The sequence below is a fragment of the Eurosta solidaginis genome, chromosome 4 (genome assembly GCF_040869045.1).
Source record: "Eurosta solidaginis isolate ZX-2024a chromosome 4, ASM4086904v1, whole genome shotgun sequence".
NCBI lineage: Eukaryota > Metazoa > Arthropoda > Insecta > Diptera > Tephritidae > Eurosta > Eurosta solidaginis.
In genome coordinates this window covers 208,292,611-208,319,217 of record NC_090322.1, presented here as the reverse complement: position 1 = coordinate 208,319,217, position 26,607 = coordinate 208,292,611, and the positions used below count along the sequence as shown (strand labels likewise).

Sequence of the window (26,607 nt, the reverse complement as noted above, 5' to 3'; positions counted from 1 at the left end):
TTCATGTAAATATTTTTCTATTTTTTTTATATCTTCACGCAGTAAGTAATAAGTAAATCAATCATATTTATAAACACAGCAGTACATAAATATATGTTCAAAATATATGTATAATAAACACACCTATTACGTATTTCACTATTCAACGATTCACGTCTACTTTCACTTAATGCTGCCGCAGCACCACCACCAACACCTGCAGCAGTCACAGCCGCCACAATTGCCGCCTCTGCAGTGACACTGGATCTATTATTTTTTAAATGATGTTGGTGATGCTGTTGTTGTTGTTGTTGATGTTTTTGTTGCAATTGCGGCTCCTGCGCTATATTGACCGTAGTCTGTACAACTTGCCGTTCATCACCAGCAACCACATCATATGTTGGATCATCATCATTATTGTTGTTGTGATGGTGCAAATGGTCATCGTCTTCTCTATCGCATGATAACTGTTTGGTAGCCACCTCAATAAGTGGTGGTTGTGGTTGCTTCGGTGGAGAGCTAATACTAACTGCACTACTATTCAATCCCGTTAGTGATGTGATCGATGTGTCCGATGTTGAATAGTCAGCTTCATTGTTGGTAGCGCGTAAATACGAAATGCGACGCATTGGTTTGTTATCATCAAACGATGATGAGATCGGCTTAAAGCGACGGACGACAGTAGCACCACCGCTCACATCGGAAGTGCCACTAGCAGCCACTGTTTGTAGAAAAAAAGATAAGAGAGATTGATTTGATGATGAAGTAAAAATGGGAAGTTAAAAAAATGGTAATAATGAAACAGGTTTTGTACTTAGCAGTTAAACGTAAGTCATAATAAATGCTTGCTGTAAAGGATTTAGCTTGACGTAGAAGGAGTAGGAAAAGTGCGAGGGATTGAGAGTTAATAAATAATATACCTTGGATATTTGCTGGTACCTCATTGCTTTCAGCAATATCAGTGAGTGCTGCTTTTGGTTCAGTCATCGCCGTGGTTGTTGGCGCTGTTGTTGGTCCAAGAGCTTCCGGTAATTTGCTGGTATATTCTGCGAAACAAATTTACGGATTAGAAGCATACAATTTAAATATGAACAGCAAGAAGCGAACGGGGTTTGATTAATTTAAAAAAAGAACAAACTACCGCGAGTCTTCTGTTATATAAAGCAGCGAACAGCAAAATAGCAGTAACAATAATTTTAAAATTCGTCAATTAAACTTATCCTTTTTTTCGATAATTTAAGGAAAAAACTTCAATATATTTTGCAATGGAAACTATGCACACCAGTCTAAAAAACGGTGAGACAATTTTACGGCAATTTCGAACTTTTATTAAGGGTTTTTTGAGTATGCAGTTTTGTAGTCCACTCAATTTTAATCTCAAAAACATTTTCGGAAAAATATGAATTTTTATAAGTATGCAGTTTTGTAGCTCAATCCATTTTAGTCTGATAAAGTGCAGGTTAAGGTCCCTCAAAAATCGTATTGATTTTTGAAAATTTTTTTTCAAAAGTTTCTTATATTTTGTTCTATACGAAGATGATTAACTTGGCTCTAACTAAAATGTTCGAAAGTGATTTTCTTGAGTTTTCGAATTTTTCCGAAAACGTTTTTGAAACTAAAATTTATTGGGCTACAAAACAGCATACTCCAAAAAGATCAGAAATTTAGAGCTTTAAAATTTTGTTTAAAACTTTCTCGAGTTTTCAAAAGTTTTTTTAAAACGTTTTTGATATTGGTTTGCATCATTTACAAAATTCATAAAACAAAAGTTTTTTTTTTTTTTAATTATCGAAAAGAAAACCAGAAGAATTTAGCTGACGAAATTTGATAAAAATTGCCACCGCTATTTTAGTGTTCGCTGGCTCCCGATAGAACCAACTAAAATCAATGACTATTCCCATATCGCGAGTGTCAATCGGAATAGAACTGAATATTTGTCGATTCCATTTATCCATTTAATTTTGTTACTATACAAGTTAATCGTCAAAGTTTTGGACCATTATAAACAGGTGGATCATTATAAAGATAAAAGATTATAGCTCAGCGGTCGACTATTTACTCTCTCGTGGTAGAACAGAAATACGTAACTCGTACTTACGCGCTTTTGTCTTGATATGGATTTATGGAATCCCGGGGAAAAAATCTATTAGGGACTTGTTGAGTTTAATTTACACAGGCAAATAAAAGAGGAACGCCATTGGAACGAGTTATCTAAAACGGATCTTCGCAATAAGCTGTTACGTTTGGTAGTTAGCTCCTTCTAGCCATATCTTTAACGAAGAGAAACCATCAGAGGCCAGCGTGGTTTGAGTGATTGCGAAAATGGACTGCACAGAAGAAGCGTGTATGTACTATGTAACAATCGGTTCAAGATAAAGCTGAGACATTGGATAATGCACATATCTAGGACCCTCAAGTAATGCCGATTGTTCGTTTCGCGTTTGTTAAAAATAAGCCCGCCCGGTTGCCTGGTGTTTCTCTTTCTGCAAGAGCCTGCAACACATCCCACTACGATTGCAGCACTTCAAATACATATGTATAGAGCAAAACGGGTCAGTCCTTTGTAGAGTTTATACTGGCTGCGGTTTCCCAAACGTCTTATCTGACCTTTTTTCTTCAAAACCGCCTTATATCAGAATTTTTTCCTGGCGTCGCGACACACCGAAAGGGTGAGGGTGGTGTGTTTTTGTGCAGAGTAATTTATATAGTAAAAAAGAGTACCCGGCTGATTTGAATATCTTTGTTATCTCTCTCTCCGCCTCCAAAGCGGCATACTAGCATCTCAGTTCGAAGTTTGTTGTCTCTTTGGAGTCAATCTACGGGTTTGCGATTATTCTATCTCACCTATCCATCTATGATAAAAAGCCAGTTTGGTAAAAAGAGTTTGGTTGACCTCTTTGCAATTAGGAAAAGGGAGATAAATGGGAAACAAGCAGATACCCCAGCTTTCGTTTAACTGGTAGAGAACCTCTCCATTTCCAATGGAGAGCCCGGCTCTAAAGAATACCAATAGCCTCTGGCCCATCGTCTTCTCTAATATGAAATATACAACAGTTCAGTTAGCTATTTTCTGCTTCTCTTACTTTGATAACGCAATGTGCGCATTTACGTACAGGATTGATATGAAATCTTTAAATCACTTCGTTTGTATTATGCGCACTCAACTCAAGTTATAAGCGACTTCCCACAAATATAAAAATAATAAACAAATCAACTATAAAAATACTCACTGCTTGACGGCGCATGATCGATGGTCGTCGTAGCCAAACTGGCCTTGTGTATCTCCATGCGACTATATTGTGTACCATCCACAACGCTGTTGGTCGTATGCTGTTGATGCTGCTTCTGCTGTTGTTGTTGCAACTTCATTAGTTGCATTGGTGTTTGTGTTTGTTGCTGTTGTGTTTGTTGTACCTGTTGCTGATGCAAAGGATGATGATGTAGTGAATCGTAGAGTACTGTGGGTTTCTTTATCACCATCACATTGCTAGTTGTAATATTGGGATCTGTACAGGCGTTCGTATTGATGGAGAGCGGTTGAAAGGGATCGAAACCTTTGGCGAGGTGTGAGACGAGTTTGCGCTCAAAACTATAAAGATTGATATATAGATGGGTAGAAAAAAAGTTCAATTAAATACTTAAGTCATAAGTTTGGATGTTCGGAGGTAGCCGAACGGTAAATAAAGGTATTTACAAGAGATTGCATTTAACAGTTTACCAGTAAAGGCAATTTGGTTTATTATGGATAACAACCGATATCCACGAGCAAAAATGGGCTTTCAAAGTGAGATATGTTTATTTTTGAGGGGATGGTAAATCTCTCACCCGCTTAATGTAAACTTAACATTGTATAATTATTAGGATCTGAAAATAACTGTTATTCCTCAAAGTTTAAACCTGAAAAATCATACCACGGCCCTGGGACTATTTTCAGGACCCTTTTGAAATCATTGCTGGACTGTTCGGGAACATTTTTGTGATCATTTCGAGACTTTTTTGTAGTTATGTTGGGATGATTCCGGCAGATCATGTCGGGAATATTTTGGAATTTTTCGGGATTCTTTTAGATACTATTTCGAGATCAATTTGGGACGTGTTAGGGAACATTTCGGGATTATTTGCATGACTACTTCCGGATAATTTCTGTACTATTTCGGTATTTCTTTTATAGTTATGAGATCGTCTTAGGTTTATTTCGAGATAATTTCGGGATTATTCTAGAGACTATTTCGGAATGAATTCATTCGGGAAAAATTAATTGATGAATATGAAAAGTTTTCGTGCTGTTATTTTATAGAATTACGGGCATGTTATTGGTCTGCTATAGACGTTATGGGCTTGTTACAACTATTATCGAAGAGCTATCGGTCCATCTTTGGAGAATTATCGTGGTATTATCGATTTGTTATCGAAAAGATATCGATTTATCCAAAAAAATATCGATTTTTTATAGAAAAGAGCAGGGTAGGATAGCAGAATCCTATGGTCTGGCGGCCTTCTGTGTCCCATAAATAAATAGGAAACTTGAGACAACAATGGATTGGTTGCCCAGGTCAAAGACAAACTGTTTGTACCGCAACGAGAGAATCAGCATACAAACTCTCACTGGGTACATAGGAGCCACTGTAGTTTACGATATCACCTAAGCAAGTTAAATCTATTAGATACACAAATCTGTCGCTTTTGTGAGATGGCGGATGATATATCGGTTTACATTCTCTGCGACCGCTCTGGCAAAGTAGGGAGACACAAAATTAGGTGGCGTCACTCTTAATCTGTTCGTGGTAAGGAGTAAAAAGCCAAAAGAGGTACTTAGATGTATTAAAACCTTCACTTACAGTAATGTGCTGAAGGATTGAGTTCAATAGATCTAAATCAATGCCGAAGGCTATCGAGGCCTAATAGTTATCATAATTAAAACGAATGGTAGTGAAAACCCAATTGCGAAAACAAACAACATAATTTACAGATAGATAGACTGACAGCAGAGAACACGTACTTAGAGACGGAAAAGCAGAGATACATACGCCACCAGAATAGATTAAATACTTGAACTAACATAATTGGATAAAATAAAACTTAATCAATAAAGTAATATCACTCCAAACAAACTCACACTTTATTTGTAACCCCCGTATCCTGCAATGTTTCCAAATAATCCAAATCTTTAGCATATTTATCACCCATGCCATTATTGTTGTTGTGGGCACCAGTACCAGAGCTGCTGCCACCATTACCAGTTGCACGACGCAGTGTTACCAAATCACCTCCACTACTACTACCTCTAACACCACTTGTACTTAACACCACACTTCCACGACTCATCACATTCTCCGCCGTACTAATATAGTTTCCACCACTACCATTACCACCACCAACAACATTCGTCATATGATTTTTGCTACTCGCGCTTGTTGTATTGCTTACACTGCCGTAATATTGCTGCATTTCAATTGCTTTGCTGGTGGGCAGCAATTCACGCGTACTGGACGCCGATGAGGATGTTGCAGATAATGGTTGTTTGACGAGTGTACGCACCTGACCACGCGCCGTTCCCGGCCCAGCACCGCTGCCACCGCCAATGCTACTAAGGACAGATGAACCGGCTGATGTTGATGTCGTCGACACCATAGACAATTGTGGACTGCCAGATGGTGGTGTATGTGGTGGGAAGAAATGCTGTTGGACTGTGTGGCCGACAGCAGTCGAATGGCTGGTGTGTGAGGTGGCGTGCGTGTGCGGTAATGGTGATTTAAGGAATTCCTCTTTCTGTTTGATAGATTCACGTAGGCGTATCATCAATTCGCTGGTATCAACGGCACCCGATGTTGAGGCATAGTACGCAGAATTAGCTGCAGCCACAGCAGGAGCGGATTGTGTGTGATATAGTGGATGTGGTTGTTGTTGTTGGTGTTGATAATGTTGTTGTTGTTGTTGTTGATGTTGTCGGGATAATACTGCCAAATTGGGCGGCGGTTGAGAGCTGCAATGGAGGGAAAAGAGAAAATATATGAGACTTAAGTTGCATACATTAATGTTGGAGTGTGAAAAGTTTATTTAGCTGGCAACCATCGAATGAACTTTGTAATAAACTTGTGAGTTTAAGTAACACAGGCAAATAAAAGAGGAACGCCATTCGGACGAGTTATCTTAAACGGATCTCCGAAATAATTTGTTACGTTTGGTAATGATACCCTTCTAGTCATATCTTTAACGAAGAGCAACCATTAGAGGCCAACGTGGTTTGAGTGATTGCGAAAATTGGCTACACAGAAGAAGTCTGTATATATGTAAATATGTATGGCCGCCAAATCTATCCGTACAAGATAAAGTTGAGACATTGGATAATGACACATCTAGGACCCTAAAGTAATGCCGATTATTTGTTTCGCGTTTGTTAAAAATAAGCCCGCCAGTTTGCTTGGTGTTTCTCTTTGTGCAGGTGCCTGCAACACATCCCACTATTTAACGGGCCCCGGCAAAATCGATTAAGGTCATTTCATTGGAAAATATTTCATAGTTGGGCTGCATTTCACCACGTTACAGTCAAAGCTATTTTTTATTTCGCCGATCGTAACTCCATCTCTTGCGCTGGTAAGTGAACGCTTGCCTAATCAACTAAGTCGGTTCGTGGCAGCGTAGTCTCAAACCCACCCCTGAGCCAACAATACAAACTTTGTTGGAAATTGTTTAATTGGAACGTCTGTTTTTGCGTTGTAAATTCTTCTTTGCCTGCCTATCGAAGCCATTTCAACCACAAAAATGGGAAAATTGATTGGCGGCCGCTAGCAGCCTCACTGTTTGGTAAACAGAATATGCTTACCTATGTTGGAAGGCTATACAGAGGTCCCCTTTCTAGTTTCCTCATGCAACTGTTCGCGTAGGATGGTTAACATATCCTGTGCATAGATAGCTCATGTTATCCATATCATACTAAGAATGGTAGAGTAGTTGGCACCCAGAATCACCACCCTGGACAAGTAGGCATCCGCCCCAGTAACAGAAACTCTCATGTGACTCAACACCCAGAGTATAGACCGCGCGCTATCTGCCATACGTGAGGAGGCGGACAAGAAGGACGTATTTATGCCCTCACATATAAATTCGATTCATATCAAAGTGCCTGAATTTCATAATGTAACGAATTTAGGGAAACTCCGCTTATTTTACACCTTCTACTAACGTTCGTATCGCTAAATTGTTGAATAAATAACTCCAATATTCAATAATGCAAAATGGTCTTTATTAGACTACTTTAAAAGTACTTCACAATAACACTTATACTTCGCAACCAATAGCGTGCTTAAATCAAACTGATTAATGATTGCTCAGCTTGCGCTCTTTTATACTCTCTGCTGCTTCATTCGCATATTTCTACTACAGCCTAGAGTGCAGTCGTTTCGCCTGCTAGAACTGCTGTACATATCTCCTAGTTAGTAATTAGCTATATACATGTATATTTATAGTGTATGCGTTTCTCAAAGTCATGTGTGGAGCTGATGACTACAAGTGTGTGCGCGTAATATCTCTTCATGCGTTATATACATATGTATATGGGTGTAAATGATGATTGATGTGTTTATGTACACAGTGTGGCTCGCTTCAATGTTTTTGTGTTGGGAGTTTATTACTAGTGATGGTAATATTCGTCACAATATGAAAGTGCAAAGAAAAGTCACTTCCATATGAAGCCAAGGCACTTATGTATGATATTCAAATATACACTAACAGTTCTTCAAAAATATTGTATCACTGAGAAACAATTTTAATTCAAAATTTATTCGACCATCAAAATTCCTTAAACATTTAAAATAATTCACTGCTTCAGTGCAGATATAATTTTGTATACGTTTTGTTATTTGCACTTTAATATAAAAATATGTGAACAGCCCTGGCTTTGAGGAACAATTCCTATGACGAAAAATCATTCCCGCTCTCAAAAAAAAAAAAACAAAAAAAAAAACAAAATGTTTTGAAAATTTATTAGGAATTACTGTAAAAAAATCCAAGCAAATTAAACTCGTTCCCTGTCGGAAAGATAAAAAATAAAAAAGGATATTGAGAACTGTGTATACCTCTCTTGGAAGACCAACGAAAAGCACACAGTTTCAAGGAAATGAAAATAATTTTAATAAATAACGGAAGCACAATATTTTGTGATTACTACGGAATCAACTCAATTCACCCAACTCTCTTTAGTTTTATACTATTCACCCGCAACAGCAGCTATCGAAGCGGTCTGGTATCTCTAAGTGTTACACCCCAGCACGGAAGCAAGTTTAGGTAAGGTTCAACTGGCCGGTTCTTGAGCACCTCACATAGACTGAATGAGTCCAATGTGTCACCAGAAGTTTGTTTAACAACCAAACTAAAAAACCCGAAACGAAAACCGGGACATATATTATAAAAAAAATCCGTTCTCTTTTCTTTCTACGACATATGCCACTTGCTGCATTTAGATCTGATAGCTGGATCACTCCTAATAGTTGGAGTCTTAGCTCGACAAGCGACCAAGTGCACATGACTGTCGTTCGTTTGCGCACATATACATATAATATACTTATGGCTCATTCCATTGCAAGACACCCGGTCCGCGCAGGACATGATTTTTGATTTTGATGAAATTTTAATTTGTTCTTTGGTCAAAATAATAAAACACGTGTTTTTTTTTGCCTCATAAAATTTCTTTCTTCGGATTTATTGGCGATTGAATCCCATAAAATGCAATCGATATTTTATTTACCTATGTTTTCAACTGTCAATAACTTTGTCAAGAATTAACCGATTCTCATGATTTTTTCTTCGAAATGTTCGTTGTTGTATATTATTATATTATTTTCGTCTACGACCCTTTAAAAAATCTTTTATATAAAAGTAGACGTGATCCTTAACCGATCTCGACCATTTTTTTGTAGAAATATTTCCTGCTATAGGGAAAATTTGTATACCCAATTTTATTACGATCCGTTAATTTTTCTTCGAGTTATGGCTTCCGTAACATAGAAAATTGCTTAGTCATAAAAGGGGCGGTGCCACGCCCATTTTTTTAAATTTGAAGTTTTCCTATTTATTGTTATAAATCCACTTGGGAAATAAAATACCATTGATATAAAGCTCTTTTTTGCAAAGACATAGTTCATTTTATTCGTCCACGACCCTTTTAGCATTCGTTATAGTAAATGCACCCTCTCATCAGAATTTTTTGACGATAGGTTTAACGATTTTTGATTTATGATTAATAACATTAGTAAAATTGATTTTATCACAAGTGGGCGGTGCCACACCCATTTAAATTTTTTTTTTTTTCAAACTTTTATAAAGAGTCCAATATCAGTCCACACGACAAATTTGAGCATTCTAGGTGTATTATTTACTAAATAATCAGGTTCTTTGTGTTTTCAAAAATGTTATATACATTAGACTGGGTCGATTTATTAACCGATAACCGAAAACCGAATAATTTTCGAGCCTGAGAAAATTCATCGATTTTTTCGATTTTTTGTGCATTTTTTTATTTTCACTTTTTTTCTCAGGCTCGAAAATTATATTTTTGGTAATGCGTAGTGAAACTTTTCTTTTACTGAGCCCAAATCCTATCGAAAAATAGATGGCGCGATATCGTATGCTCTGGGTTCGCACCCCGGGCAAAGCAACATCAAAATTTTAGAAATAAGGTTTTTCAATTAGAAGAAAGTTTTTCTAAGCGGGGTCGCCCCTCGGCAGTGTTTGGCAAGCGCTCCGAGTGTATTTATGTCATGAAAAGGTCTCAGTGAAAATCATCTGCCTTGCAGATGCCGTTCGGAGTCGGCATAAAACATGTAGGTCCCGTTCGGCCAATTTGTAGGGAAAATCAAGAGGAGCACGACGCAAATTGGAAGAGAAGAGCTCGGCCTTAGATCTCTTCGGAGGTTATCGTGCCTTACATTTATTTTATTTTTTTTATTTTTTAATCTATTTTGGGTACAGATAAGCCATTTACTCAAGTTATCGTGTAAGCGGTCAGACGAACGGACGGACATGGCTTAATCAAACTTTTTTTCGATATTGATAATTTTGATATATGGAAGTCTATATCTATCTCCATTCCTTTATACCTGTACAACCAACCGTTATCCAATCAAAGTTATAATACCCTGTGTACAAGTACAGCTGGGTATAAAAAAAATATGTCCCGCAACTGTTTCATGGCGAATCGATACGCATTTCACACGAATGGCATAAAATAGTGTTATAGGGTTGATCGCAATCGCGATTAGTCGACACACAGTAGTTCCGAAAATTATCAAATTATCAAATTTAATCGCTGTATGAACCCGATGATCTTTTGCCGAAACGATTTCCAACTTAGAGACTAAGTTATCTCAAACGAGTCCCAAAGTGATTCCATTCACATATTACAATAACTATACATATTTTGCTTTTTTTATTTATACATATTTTGCTTACGCCCAACGAGCAACACCCAATATTTATTGACATACATACATATATATAAATACACTCACACACACCTACAACATGTTGACTGACACATTCTACAAAAACAATTCAAAACCGCATCCAATGGCCCCATCATAACATCGGAATGTAGTAGCAGCAGTGAGGTTTATTGGCAAAGTGGATGATATATACGAATTGAAATTGTCACTTTTATTTAATAGGAAAACTTTCGGTTTTTGTTTTTTACTTTTTTTGCACAATACTAAACTTATTGCGAATGAAATTAAAAGTAAAAATATAAGCGCGTGTTTGTAAAGAAATTAATAGCAGTAGCGGTCGTACTTAAACTGCTAAGCTGATTTTAAAATTTTTATTATGAAACACTTATATTTTTTTGCGATCATTTAATATAGCCACTTGTATATTTAAATCGCTTATTGTTTTAATATAAAAACGATTGATCAACATTGAAGCAACATTGATGACACAATACGATCGATAGAACAAACGATCAATATAGAGACAAGCGATTCGAAAATCTCGTAATAACACAACTGCAGGATTGATTAACTAAATTTTCACTAACAACCAACCACCGTTGTTCGAAATCGATTGATTAAGTATGTAATGTGATTAGACAAAACAAAAGCAACAATTGTCAACGAACAAATATTAGAAATTTTATATTGACAACGCGTCAACTAAATTTGACGCATATTTAATATGCTCGTGATCTAAGGTCGGTTGGCGGCAAGCGAAATACGCGATATTAGAATATTTTTGTGCGATGGATGACGGCGCGTGTTAAAAAATGTTTGATCTTCCTCAATTTTTTTGTTCATGGAATACCAACGACCGCAGCCATGTCAAAATAGACTGGCGCGCACGAGAATGTGACGGACACTGGCAGGCATTGGATAGCCATCTCCCGTTTTGCAATGCTCGCTCAAAAAACAATGACAATATCGGTGCGCGTAAGCTTACGCCAAGCTCGGCAGGTGCCATTCACAGCGACAGCTCCTCCACCATTGACAACGTCCATTGACGTATGAATTTTTGTATGCGCTGCTACGTATGCCATCAGCACCACCACCAACTGCATTCCCATTAAGGAGGACAACGACGACGACGAACGGCTATGGTGATCTATTGAAATGGCGCGCACAGTAAAAATGTAAAGTCAACGCAACTCCTTAAAGAGCGCATGCGCGCCAGCATATTCACAATGCCGCCCGCCGACTCCGCCAACAAACAGTCAATTTTTTTTTTTTTTTTTGATGAATGATGGAATAGCGATTGAATTCCAAAATGCGAAAAAAATCGACCATTGAAAATATACAAAAATCAAATAATATAAATATGTATGATTAATATAAAATCAATTGGCAAACAAAAATATGTAAAAGCGACGCGTCGGTCACGCCGCCAATAATCAAAAAAGCGCACGGCGCGCTTCATTCCATACAAGTGAACGCGCCTTGACTTATTTGTATGGTGACAGCTAAATGCGTCCTGTAGCCAAGTCACTAAAAAGGAACACACGAACATAAAGCGCTGCTAAATATTGTTTTTGTTTTTGCATATTTATGAATTGTTTTTGTTGATAAATGAGACATCGATACGTGAAAACATATGAACAAGTGTAAATAAATTTTTGAGTAACAACCCTTTATTTTAGCAGTAAAGGTAGGCTCTGCAAATTGATGAATGGCTTAGATATGTGTATGTGACTATGTAGCTATTAAATAGACATTCTGTTGAAAAATATTCCTTAAAATCGTATGACCTTGAGCAAGTTCAATAAAGGCAAGTAAGCGAAGCAGGAAACAGGTTTTCGCACATTAACAAAAAAAAAAAAAAATGTTACCGAAACAAGACAAATTTACAAGGCTTTGCGTTAAACAGCATAAGGTGGGTTGCCTTCAGCAGGATACCAAAATATAGCCACCTGCAGTGTCATATGCCAGCATAATAAGATCTACCAAGCTACCTTGCTGCATCCAAATGGACAAACGTTTAGCAAAATCCATCACGTTAAGTTTGATAGCAGACGTAGCCCCAGCATCCTCTTGTTGTTGTTGTTGTAGCAGTGCTTCGCCCCATCCAATAGGTGTGACCGATCACAAATTGTCATCAAGGTAAGGGTTTAACCTGTTACATTATCCAGATCGAAGTTGAGCTAGAGTGACTCGCGTTTCCCTGGGGAGTGTGGTTACTCTTCCGCGAGTTTTGGGTATTGTTCTTTGAGTACTGCATTCACCGGGCAATTCCTGGCATAAAGGTCCGACGCCTTTTTGCGGAGTTCACTGAGGACCTGCTTGTGTTTTTTGGCTTCATACGGCTGAGTTCTCAGGTGCCGTATTTCCTCATAATGCTTACGGAGATGACTCCTTAAGCACCTGGGCGGTGTTGGCTCATCAATCAGATGTCTGTTGGGATGCCCAGGTTTCTAGGTATTCAACAGGAACTGTTTGGTTAGCATCTCATGGGGAGTATTCACGCCTCATTATGTAGATGGTGTTCTGGGGACATAAGAAGAAAGCCCATGGCAGAAGACAGCCCGGTGCAGTATTTTAGCAGGCATGTAGCTTCTTCCAGTGAGTAATTTTTAGGCTTGGTGACCATATAGGGGGACGCGTAGCATGCAATCGGCTGACCAATTGCTTTATAAGTGGTAATGAGCGTTTATTTGTATTTTCCCCAAGTACTGGCAGCAAGAGATTTGAGGATTTTATTACGGCTCTGGATTTTCGGTACAATTGCGGCTGCAGGCTCACCAAAATGTAGATCCTGATCAAACGTCAAACCCAAGATTTTGGGATATAGGACAGTCGGTAGCGTAGTGCCATTGACGTGGATGTTCAAAATGGTCGACATTTGGGATGTCCATGTTGTAAATAAGGTCGCGGAGGATTTAGTCGGTGATAATACCAGGTTTCGCGAGGCGAAAAAACTGGAGAGATCAGGGAGGTAGCTGTTTATTCTGTTACAAGGCTCATCGATCTGTGGGCCTGGGCCTGTGGCCATTATTGTGCAGTCATCGACGTAGCAAACGATAGTAACTCCTGCTGGTGGCGAAGGTAGCTTTGATATGTAGAAGTTAAACAAAAGTGGGGATAGGACACCACCCTGCGGTTTTTGGTTTTGATGTTTCGTTTCTAAATTGCACCGATGCCTGCCGACCACCCAGATAATTTGAGGTCCACCTTTTAAGACATGGAAGGGTAGACCCTTCCAGGTCTTGCAGTAACGTACCATGGTTGACCGTATCAAAAGCTTTTGATATGTCTAGCGCACCGTGTACTGTTCTATGGTAGGAGGTTTGATTTAAACCGCAATTTATCTGGGTACTATTGGCATTTATCGCGGTGGTGGTGTTATGAAGTTTTCTAAAGCTGCAATTTGCTTTGAAGTAGGGAAGCTCCAGCATCCTCTTTGTGGGCACTACTGCGAATCCAACTTCAATTGAGATCACAGCTTGTGGCAGCCAAACTACGCCTTTGTAAAGAGATGAATGCGCGGATGGAATAGCAGGGCGAGAAAGTCGTCAAGACCTGGTACCTGCGATTCGAAGCCTGTCAAATTACATACATACACAGTAAGGGATCTACCTATGCAACAGAGAGCTCATAGATTTTGGATTCGGCTAGCATAAAAACTTTTTGAAACAATCTTCACTGCAATACTTTTTATAAAGGAAACAGTTTTTTTGCGACATCCTCCTTATTTAATTTTTCGGTCCCTCCCACAATTTGCCATCCTTCCAGCATCCTTGCAGCGGGACTGTTCCATATTCTCCTGCTCCGAGAAGAGCTTGAACCCATTCCCAGTCTAAAGAAATGGTTTTGCTGCATGTGCCGGAAAAAACTCTTTTTAGGAGGTTAAACTCATGCCGGTGTATCGCGTGCAAAGAATGGTTGCTTCGAACGAGGTGTTCTTTTATTCAGAACTTTTGTATACCCAAAGAAACCAGTAGAGTGTGTGAACGTTCAATCGGACGACGCACGGTGGGGTATTTGATCAATCTAGCTGGCCAAAACTAAAACAGCAGTTATTTCTGTTCAAAAAGTTGTTGTCTGAAATTGGAATGAATTAAATTGTTATGAAAGGAAATATTTGACAGTAAATACTCGGTGTTTCGTGCAGAATTATTATGGATCGGGGCCCCGGTTTCGGATGGACCCGGGGTCATTTTTTTGACATTACAAGAGATATGTCAATATGGGTATCAAACGAAACGTATTTTACTCCGCATTTCTTTTGACATTTTTAAGAAGACTTGTCGCTTAGGGTTGCCAATTCACCTTCTTTTTTATATTTCTTTGTATATCCACTACCATCTCAGAAACGGCTTAACCGATTTGAATCAAATTTGGTACATCGATATAGTATTACATTTTAAGACTTTTCACCTAGGTGTTGCCACTGAGGATGTTTTCACAAGGTTGCCACCTTTTGCCAATAAGGGTATCAGTCTCTTGCAAAATTGATCACCACTCAAAAAATCGTGGGTATGCGCAGCCGTTTTTGTTATTAAACTTTGAAACAAACACTAGCTTAAGTATTGCCAAAAAATTACTAAAATGATATACCATGAAAAAAAGATATATCTTTATGTTGGCAAGGTTTTTAAAAAATTTAATACTGAAAAGTAGTAGTATAATATTACAAGTTGAATAAATCAGTTAAAACATCCGGTATAAAAAATCAACATATGAATTAAAAACACATTTACCTGCCCTAAAAGAAAATGTAACGAGATTTGTTTAAGGCTAAACAAGTGAACAAGTATTTAAGTTAGAAGTGTATATTGCTTTTAAATCCAAAAATACATCGAACTGCATACAATTTTTATACAAATTTAGATGTGCGCGGTTAGCTCCGTGTACGTTGCATATGGGTTTTGGGGTATGTATACTATTCAGTGGACATCAAGGAACGTCAGAGTATATTTAAAAAAAAAATTGGAATATTTTGAAAAATGGACTTTTGGCCAGCTAAATTTATCAAATACCCCACCGTGCGACGGGGAGCTAAGCCAAAACGGTGGAATTTGGATTCCTACTTCGGCGTTCGGATTGGTGCCAACGTTGTGCACAGCAGTGTTGGCAGACCAAAAGTGCTTTTGAACTCCGTCAGGTTAGGTCGTTAATGATAGGCACTCACCTTAAAGTTTGCATTTAATTGTACTACAAGCATTAAACATCCCATGCGTATCAGCATAGACGGAAATATTCTCCTTCTGCACGTATTCTACTACAAAAAAAGTGCCTTTGTATTCGAAGCTCTGCCGGCGTTGTGCACCTTTGGTCAAGAGGGTCTCGGATTTTATTAATTTAAAATTACACTTCCTTTCTTCGTCATTTTTGGCTACTTTGCACTTCTCAGCCACTAACAAAAAAAAAAAAAAAAAAAAAAAAATAGGAAAGTCTGCAACTTTGTTGCGCTTCTCGATTCACACAAACATACTTAAGTACATAAGTTTATAGGTACAAATATTTGCAGATATGTACTTGTTTACAACAGATTAGTAAATTGCTTTTGTATTGTTGTCGCCCTGTCGCTACAATTATTGTATGATTATTGCTCATGTTGCTGCTGCTACTGTTTTGTTTCGTTGTCGCTTTGCTTGGTTTTGTGTGTGTGATTGTGTTACACATAAGCTTTGTTGTTGTTATTGTTGATACTTTTACTGTTGCAATTTTGATTGTCATGTATATTTATTACATTGTCCGAATGCCTACTTGTGTTGTTGCCCAATTTACTCAACAAAAATTCATAATATTTGCATTTTGTTGTTGTAACAATCGTAATTGTAAGCAACAATTCCAACAAATAGAATCCAACAACAACAATTGTTGGCAATATGTTGAACTCTTAATTAAACATTGTGGCGCGCGCGATTGCGATCAGCTTTAAGCAAATACCACCGCCGATGCACATATGGTTTATATGTTTCTATGTATATATATACGAAGTGATATTTGTGGTAGTAATGCTGGGTGGGAGGCTATAAATGGCTTGACTGATTAACAGACTGACTAACTGTCTGACTGTGCGACGTTCTGCCCTAATAAAAGCGCGACAGTCTGCTTTTCCGTCCTGCTTACCTCAAAATTGCCACAACTCAACAACGCCTTGTACAGAAAGTGTCTGTGGAGTCGTCGCCTCGTAACTTATTTTACTTCAGCTGCCACTGCACTTTTGTCGCCTAATTGGCTGGCTGCATAGCGACGTATTTTTTCTTTTTTATTCACTCACATTTTATTACTTGATTTTATTGTATTTGGAATTTTTTTCTCAATTTAACTTTGTATTGCATACCAAGTTGATGACGAAGTTGCATGCTCGCAGTATCTCAGTCGTGATGATTATGCAGTGATTGCATTTTATAAGAGTGAATACGCTTCCGTACGTATGTATGTATTTAGGAACATCAGATTTGTTTAAAGAAAATTATGTATTTTTATATTTTTCAAAGCACCGTGTTACATATCTTTGAAACAGGATTAAGACGCCTAAAAGGTACGAATCCTAGTGCGAGTATATGCAAATCATTTAACTCAAAAAGGTGAACCCTCCAGGTCTATTTCCGTTAGGAATTTAGGGACTCCAGCGCCTCGCCTACTAAATATGTGTAGATAGGTATAAACGATTATTTGAATTCTAGGAGAAGTGATTAGATGTTGTTGCTACATCACATACCAAACGCATTAAACATATTGTAAGGTACCTAGGAACAACCAACCAACTGGAGATATACGCCGCCGATAAACGCCACCGCCGCGCCGATATTTTTGACATTCGGCGTTCGGCGCGTTACTATATTTTCTACTCTTTTAAGACTGTCTACGCCGTTTATTGTTCATCTCGAAAATTGGTATCAAGGGATATCAAGGGATGCACATCACTGCTAGTTATAAAAATCCAATTGTGAAATTTAACACTTTCTAACCGTTCAAAAGTTATTTGAGAAAACAGGCGCTTTCAATGCCAGCTTAACACGGATTTCGCATCACCGAATTCACCAAGTTGATAAAACAAAACACTTAAAGAAGTTATTTAATAAATTTAAATGCTCACTTCGCATAATTTTTCCAAAAAATTAGTAAAGTACAATGAATTCAAATAAAATGACCCAAGGCGAACATGTTTTCAAACTGTCCTGAAGTTGTTAAAAAAGCAAGTTACCAGTAAAAGGTGCCGAATTTTATTTCCCGATTGGCTGCAAGAATAAGCGGCGTAAACCTCTACAACCAAAACGCAGAGCAAATGCAGCAAACTTGCTAACCAAGCAAAGCAAATGTCATTAACATATTGCTCGTTGAAAAGCTTCCGCTGCGCTTGAAGAATATTTCGGTAATGAACTCTGCTTAGCATGAAGGTGAAGTCAGCGAAGCACCTCCGGCGGGTAGAAAAAGTAATAGGTCTGTATTTTGTCCCAAATTATTCTCTCACGAGTTATGAAGAGAAAGAAATTGTTGAGCTTTTATGAGCGTTTTTTTTTTTTTTTTTTTTTTGCTTAGTTAACTTCACGTAAAAGCCGACCTATATTACACTGATCGACATGCAACTTAGCAGGTATTTTGTTGCTCTTTAGGTGCCAATTAGTTGCGAAAAGGAAAATTGTGTCAACATTCTTGTATGCCTTCTTTGGTGCTTCGTGAACTTCGCGAAGCACCCTCGTAAAACTGACTTGCACAGATAATTTGAATGAGAGGCGGTGTAAATATGTATAAAGGTAACCTAATCTACCTAATAAAGTTTTAAAGTAAAGTATAACTTGAAAACTCCCCCATACAGGATGAAAACACAGTACTCTGCCACACTAAATGGAAAAAGCGACTCAAAATATTGTCATCAGAATTCTCTAATGAAATTGTAATAAAACTAGCAGTTTGCCCACTGTTGGGGGTGGGTCGCCATTATATCAGCGTGCAAGCTCAGCGGTCAATGTCTCGTTATTTTGCAGTAGTGCTAAAGGTTTTTTTCCTTGACCTGTCTAAAAGGTCCATTGTTCTATTCATATCGTTGCTCTACAGACGTCCGAGGTGCATAAGTTACGAACCCATATCTCCTGGAATTTGTTACTTCTGATAATTTTGATTGATGAGGATCATGCACCTCAACTGCGGTAGTAGCATCTACAATGAATGCCCTGCACTTTGTAAGTTCGTTTGCCTTCTTGTTGTGACCTTGGACAAAGCGCAGGGGGAATTAAGCATCATGAGCGATTCTTGACTGTCTGAGCACAATCGTAGCTAGCGCGCTTCCACTGAGTCTTCTCACAGGAGCCTGCAGGCTTTTGCTATACTCGTAAGTACTCTAACTGCAGATTTGTGTAGTTTGAGAAGGAAGATATTTCCTTTACTATCTAAACATGAAACCTCGCCATCAACCCGATTGGCCCATTTTAAATCCATTGCCCTAATCTCATATTCTTGAATTTTCCTCAGGAGATAGCCCAGCGGTGGTGGTATAAGGCTGTCCACATCGCTTATGTAGATTTTTCTACATGACTCTCGGTTGAGCGCCAACTCACAACGGATATTCAAAGTTGGGAGGAAATCGCTCGGCACCACTTTACTATGTTTAATTAAGGTTTGTTTGTAGGATACTCAGCATCATTGAGCTGTTTGTCCTACCCCAACACTTTCGTCACAATGTCTATGTCTTCTTCCTGCCCCTTTTATTTCAGGTTCAAGATGTCCTTTTCTATCTTTCCTTCTTCTAGCGTGTAAAGATTATTGTCCATTTTACTTATATTCCAAAAAAAAAATAGATAAATACTGTACATGCAATAAAAACCCCAGAGATTCAAGGGGTTGGCAAGCGCAAGACAAAACTTTATAGTTCACAGCTTCCGCAACCCTTTGTCAACTTCACTTACTATTTAGCAGGCGAGGCACTGGCTACCTCACGTTCCTCTCCCCCTTCTGAATTTTTATTTGATAGATGTTATGCTGACTCTCCTCCGTAAGTCGAAATAAGCGTAAGAGGTAGCCTGTAGTATTGTCGCGATCGCCCTTCTATTCACCATCTTAAGTTCTGCGCTGGTGTCTTGCCTTTGGATATTTGAAGCAACTCCCATTAGTTATCTCAAGGTCACTATTTTGTTATCGGGTTAGCCCGATTCGGCCACACCGCTGAATCGAAGGATTAAATATATTTTCATCGGTTCGTCTCGCAACATCCCGATCATAATACTATGAAGATCATTACCTTTAAAAAACAATGCTGCCCAAAGAGATTCCTTCAATCAATAAGCGCCACAGTCAAGGACTACTTAATGGCGTCATTTATATCATCGAAGAAGACGGTAGTCACAACGCTACCACCCTTTGGCTTCTTGGATTGGTGAAAATTATTAAAACACATTTTTAATATATTTTTATTTGCCTTCAAATATTATAATTTATTAAATATTGATGAGCTCGAGGCAGTTTAGAAAATTGAAACACAGTTTAAATGTTTGTATTTCTAATTTTCGATCTCAGAATGACCAAATAAAATTAGAAATACAAACATTTAAACTGTGTCTCAATTTTTTAAACTGCCTCGAGCTCATCAAAATTTAATAAATTATTAAATAAAATAATAATTCCAATTTACAATGCATGTCATTTTGAGTTTTGATGTTATTTCTTACCTCACCACTGTATGTCCATCTTGAACGCAAACGACAAATGTGACAAAATCAGCCCGTCTCAACTATAGCCGTGTTTTTTAACACGCGTATATCCGTTTACGCTTAAACTTTATATTGACTGCTAAGAGACAAACTATAAATACACCTCTGAAATTGCTGCGCATAAATTTTGTCCTACTAAATTTCAATACGCATTATACTCAGATGTAACTGAAATATGTGTCTTTGTTTCACCCTGTACACTAATTCTATGTATTATATGTGTGTCCACAATTCATCGCAACTGATTCAGCTATATGTTATACCCTATGGCCATCAGAGCGTTGCGTCTCCGCTTTTCGGTACACCCTGTTGCTGTAGCTAGTTGTTTTACCACAGCCGCTAGATGGGTCTCCTAAGCATTATCTAAGCGAAGATAGGCGTTTTTTAACACGCGCAAACGAAACGTATACGCGCGTGTTAAAAAACACGGCTTATATTTACTGTCAACACACCGTCATGATTGTCACCAATACGTCCATTGTTGTTATGTACTACCAAAACTATCACTTTTCTTTAGTTTATGGTATGCCCATGTGGCCTCGCAGCCCTTTTATATATGTATCAACATTTTTGTTTTTATAGCTTAGCGATGGCGTAGGCCTATTAGCGCTTATTTGGTGTTTATGTTAATTTATGTAACACAGCCAACACGTACACCAATCAAAAAAAAAAAAAGAAGAGGGCAACTGACAGTCAGTATGCCATTCAGTCAGTCGCATGTGGCATACAAGAAAGCGTTACAAAACAAAAGGGTCATAAAAATATAATAAAATAATAAAATAAACAAACAAATAATATAGGCATCCATTGTCAATATTTTTATGGCAGTCCATCAACGCAACCGCATCATTGGTGTGCATGTGTGTGTTTGCGTATACTTCACGTTCATTCGTTTATTTTTATATTCATCTATTTTTTATATTTGGTTTAAATTTTATTGCCTTACAAATTTTTCATAGTACGAAAATTTGTTGTTTTTTTTTTTCACATATTTTTTAGCGCTCCTTAAGTTCTCCACGCAGTTTGCAGTAGGCGCTTGCTTGATTTCTGTTTCAACGCGCATTTGCGCCAGCGCGTCAGCACTGATTTCAGTAGGTTGACATGGCAGGCAGCATTGACCGCTTTTGGTGTAGCCTATGCAGTGTTTTCCAACCTTTGATTTATGTATGTTTTCGATGTATTACATTGGATGCCATGTTGTGTAATGAGCACACCTTAATAGTCCTAGACTCGAAGCACACTGGCTGCTATTATAGCGTCAAAAACGTTCAGGAAGTTAAAATTTTTTAATAGTTGTATCTGATGCATGATGTCAGCCCCAACATTGTGTTTTTCCGATATCAGTATTAAAGGAAAAGAATTTACGAGAGGGTGCGGTGAGGGAGGAGAACAAGCAGATGCAGAGGAAAACAGAGATAAGAAATGGAAAACAGCAGAACTAAGCTAAACTTACTTTATTGTACACATATACACCTTCTGCAAACGTTCGAATCGGTAAATTGTCGAATAAATAACTCCAATATTCAGTAATGCAAAATGGTCTTTATTAGACTACTTTGAGAGTACTTCACAATAACACCTATAATTCATAACTAATTGCGTGTTTAAATCAAACTGATTACTCAGCTTGCGCTGCTTTTATACTCTCCGTTGCTTCGTTCGCATATTTCTCCTAAGGTCTAGACGTTTTACCTTCTAGAACTTTTGTATCTCCTGCTTGGTTGACTACCAGCTATATAAGTACATGTATATTTGTAGTTTATAGCTATATGCGTGTGTATGTGTGAGTAACTACTTCGGCTGATGACTACATCTGTGTGTGTGTGATAGCTCTTCGTCGCCTTCTACATAAGTGTTGCCAGCTTTAATGTGTACATGTACATAAGAGTGGCTGCTTCATGTTTTTGTTGTTGCGTGATTATTAACTAACAGCTTAGTGATGCTGATATCCGTCACAATATTATTATTTTATACTAGGGTAATTCTCTCAGTCTCCGTAGCGCAGTAAACGTAAAAACTATTCCACGTATTCTAGACTAAATATACAACACCCAGAGAACGCAATACTCACACAAGTAATATTCTATCGATCTGGTACTGCATTTAGCGCCAAAGGTTAAACATAAAATGTATATTTTATGCATTAAAAAAGATGACAAAACTGCCACGCACAGAAGATTTTTTTTATTAAAAATCCAGTTCCAAAATTCTTGTGACATTTATAAATTTTCTATTAAAATATACATACCTAAGTTTGAGCATAGAAAATCTAGAAACCGTAAACGATTTTTCTTAAATGTGTTTAGTTACGGTTTATATGGTTTTTAAACGGAGAGAATACCTCTATTAGAGGAATGGTTTGTATGTTCAGCAGGGCCCTATATTATGTATTTACGTTATGGGTATAACAGAGAGGAAGTGGGAGATAAGAAATCTTTTTACAGAACAAGTAAACCAAATAAGCAAATATAATTTAAGCTATCGCATATTTTTCCCGGTAAATATTTTGAATTCTTTTAAATGTTTTTAATTAGCGGTTGTATCGCATCAAATATTTTTTCTTTGGAAATATTTTGAATTTTTTATAATTTTCTTATCACCACTTTAGTACTTTGTTTAGCATTTTAAAATGCTTAAAAGAGCAGGATCTCCACTTTCTGGAATAGTTCACAGGCTAGGGCAAAAAAAAATTGTTCTGATGGAGAAACACCGTCAGAACCTAAAAATACTCTTAATCTCAGTTTCTTGGAATGAAGATGGTCCTATTTTTATTGTTAACTATACCATACCTAGGAGACGTTGTCATATCCGAAAAAAAGGCTTGTGCACATTTGCTGACGGATCGCTCCTCCCTTTCGTATACTTATTTTACCTTTCTTTTCATCTCTATCGTCGATTTCTCTACCCTTGTCCTTCTCGCATTCCCTTTATCTTTGATTCCCTTATCATCCTCTATATCACTCTAACACTTTTTCCAATCACATTTCCACTCTCACACCAATCCCAGCACCACCACCACTACCTTATACTCGCACTCTCACTCTCTACTTCATTTGCTGTTCAATCTTGTTGGGCATTACAAGCTCTTCTGTGAGCCGAAATGTTATTTTAAATCTTGCCATATTTAGTTCGACAGTGAAGTTTCCTAATATAGGCGATTTAAAGGTTTCTTATACGCCGTGGTCACCACAAAGTTAGTGCACGTTTTTATTTGATGATTGGGGGTTCGTTCTTGTGTTTTTATACCCAGCTGTATTTGTACACAGGGTATTAAAACTTTGATTGGATAACGGTTGGTTGTACAGGTATAAAGGAATCGAGATAGATATAGACTTCCATACATCAAAATCATCAGTATCGAAAAAAATTTGATTGAGCCATGTCCGTCCGTCCGTCCGTCTGTCCGTTAACAGGATAACTTGCGTAAATATTGAGATATCTTCACCAAATTTGGTACAGAGCTTATCAGAACCCAGAATAGATTGGTATTGAAAAAATTGAGCGAAATCGGATGATCACCACGCCCACTTTTTTATATATATAACATTTTGGAAAACACAAAAACCCTGATTATTTAGTAAATAATACATTTAGAATGTTTAAATTTGACGTGTGGACTGATATAGAAACTCTTGATAAAAATTTGAAAAAAAAATGTTAAATGGGCGTAGCACCGTCACTTGCGATAAAATCAATTTTACAAATATTATTAATCATAAATCAAAAATCGTTAAACCTATCGTAACAAAATTCGGCAGAGAGGTTGCCTTTACTATAAGGAATGCGTTGAAGAAAAATTAACGAAATCGGTTAAGGACCAGGCCCACTTTTATATTAAAGATTTATAAAAGGGTTGTGGACGAATAAAATAAGCTATATCTTTGCAAAAAAGAGCTTTATAACAATGGTATTTTATTTCCCAAGTGGATTTATAACTTCAAATTTTAACAAATGGGCGTGGCACCGCCCCTTTTATGACAATTTTCTATGTTTCGGGAGCCATAACTCGAAGAAAAATTAGTTCAGAATAGAACCATATGTATATGTATTATTGTGCAGCCTTGTAACACTATTGAGCACACAAAGCAAACAACAACAGCTTTTCAAGTGTACAGCTGGGTATATAATGTTCGTTTCACCCGTACTTAGACTTCCTTACTTGTTTCTCTTAACTAATTGTATAGGCCTACATCATATTTACTTTTGACTCTCTGCACGTCGACCAAATACCGAAGAAGATCTTAGCACAACACACATATGGATGGAGCATGTGGATGGAGGGTCGCCTGTACAAAAAAACATTCTGCGATATTTAGACAAGTTTTGTCACTCTTCAAGAGTGTTGCATGTTAACTCAATCACTTCTATGATTGCACTGCTATTCCCACACAACTTAGATAAAATGTGCACTCTCGCTATTTTATATTAAATCCCCTCAAACCCATCTTAGTTAATTGAATCATTCAAGCATAATATAATTGTCATTCTCCTTGACGGTGGTCTACGCGACGTCAGTCATATGTTCACTTACGCATGATGATTTAATTATTCACTTCATTCTTTTTTTTTTCTCGCAACCGACAGATTTTCATTAAAAAATTTCCCATTCATATATTACTGCTACTGTGTAACAAACATTATCTACATACATATGTGCATACATATATGAGTATAAGTACATATGGATATGTGCAACTACTCTTTTAGCGATGGCAAAATTAGCTATGCTGGCCTTCTACCCGCACATCACCGCTACAGTAATAATTTTATTCACATAATTGCAAAAGAAAAGTGGAACAGAGTATAGAGGAACGTTTAACGAAAGTTCTATACGTACGAAAATTTTTTTTACCGAAGAAGCGAATTAGTTTAAATTAAGAGAGAGAGAGAGTGTTTCTAAATAGTTTAGAATGTTTCATTAACCCTAATTCGAGTATTAAGTTATTCAGTCGTTTTAAAAGAATTGGGTGATGCCACGTACCCAGGTAATAGATAGATAATCGTTGAGGATTGCACTGTGACCATTGGTATCACGTGCCCTCACCTCCTTCACAGCACCTCATCCAAGCCGACTTCCTTGATGAAGCTTAGTAGTTCGCCTACTAGGTATAAGAGCATACGATATCTCGAATTTGTTCGAGAAGAAATTTCGTACCACTATCGGCTTCTCGCAAATTGACGAATATCGAAATACTTGCAAAGCTTCTCGACATTCAAATTAAACGCTGAAATGCAATACTGCCAATGCAGCGACTAAATTGAATGTAGGGAAGTTTGCAAGCTTAACGAACATTTCGAGATTCGGGAATCTTGTGAGAAGACGAGTATCGAAATTAACGCTTGTGTTTGAGAAGAAGTGGAAAGCTCTAAGGAAGGTTATTCATTTTTGGATATCTTTGTCCTATATATCAATCTATTACCAGTTTTGGATACAGAAGCATTGACATTACCGCGCGCAAGTATAAAAGTGTGGTGCAGTCTGCAACGCTTCCGCCCATTTTACGCTAATGTGAAGAAAATGTTCCACAAATGTCTCAGGAGTGTAATCTGTGTGTGTGTGTGTGTCTTTTATCGTTGATACAAATTCCCAACTCATAAAAAAAAAAACCATTTTGAACCTGGGCAGAAAACTCAACAAAAAGGGTAGAGATTTACAAGGTATAATCGATACAGCTGTCGGCTTGTCCGTCCTGATGTCACGTTGTTTCAATTTTTCCCAATTTATTAAATAAATTAAAAATTGCTTCAAATAAGTAAATGTTTTCATACATTTAAAGCAATAAGGGTAATCCCCGCTTAAAACTCATACAAATAGACAACATTGGTTAATTCGCTGTAGTTCTATAAATAGAACAAAAGCAACAACATCAAGTTTCTTTTTGAAACCGCCTTACCAACGCAAAACTTTACCACATGATGCCATACGAAGTATGGACTGTGAATAAAGAAAATATGCAAAGAAGGCAATTGGGATAAGGTTTACAACAACTAAAGCATGACGTGGCTGAGTGCGTTTGTAACACTTCAACCATCGTAGGAGTGCGGGTTCAAATCTCACTACCGGGAGAAAAGGCTTTGAAGAGATTTACAAGCTATAATCGAAACAGCTGTCGCCTGATGTCACGTTGTTTAAATTTATCCCAAATTATTAAATCAACAAAAAAAATTTGGGCGACTGTCAATGTTGGAAATACGAGTTTTGCAGAGTCCAGAGAATATTGGGTCCAAATTTCCCTCACATCGCAGGCCTAGAAGATGTAAATATTCTAAATGGCTTAAATTGTTGATATTGAAAAGATGCTTGCTTTTTAGATTTTTTTTTTTTGTTGAAGTATTTAACAAACAAAAAAAAAATGAAAACAACACGACATCAAGACGAACAACGCCTCGTAAATTTCTTCACAGCCTCTTTTGGGAGTGGAATTTGAGCCGGCACTCTTGCGAAGATCGATATGTTGACAAGCATGCTCTACCAAACTAACGTCTTGTTGTTGTAC

At 37.6% G+C, this 26,607-nt stretch overlaps 1 protein-coding gene across 4 annotated transcripts in view; it reads right to left on the bottom strand.

Moving 5' to 3' along the window:
• RhoGAP19D (Rho GTPase activating protein at 19D) overlaps positions 1-26,607 on the bottom strand; it is a 233,501-nt gene that overhangs the window by 11,955 nt on the left and 194,939 nt on the right. For 3 of the 4 annotated variants that reach the window (XM_067784656.1, XM_067784657.1, XM_067784659.1), the window contains 4 exons: positions 5,096-5,962; positions 3,210-3,568; positions 900-1,025; positions 124-700 (listed from right to left, as the gene is read on the bottom strand). In XM_067784656.1, coding sequence (XP_067640757.1) covers positions 124-700; positions 900-1,025; positions 3,210-3,568; positions 5,096-5,962 — 1,929 coding nt within the window. Of the gene's footprint in view, positions 1-123; positions 701-899; positions 1,026-3,209; positions 3,569-5,095; positions 5,963-10,490; positions 11,369-26,607 lie in introns of those variants that run through there. The other variant, XM_067784658.1, reaches the window with a different exon arrangement.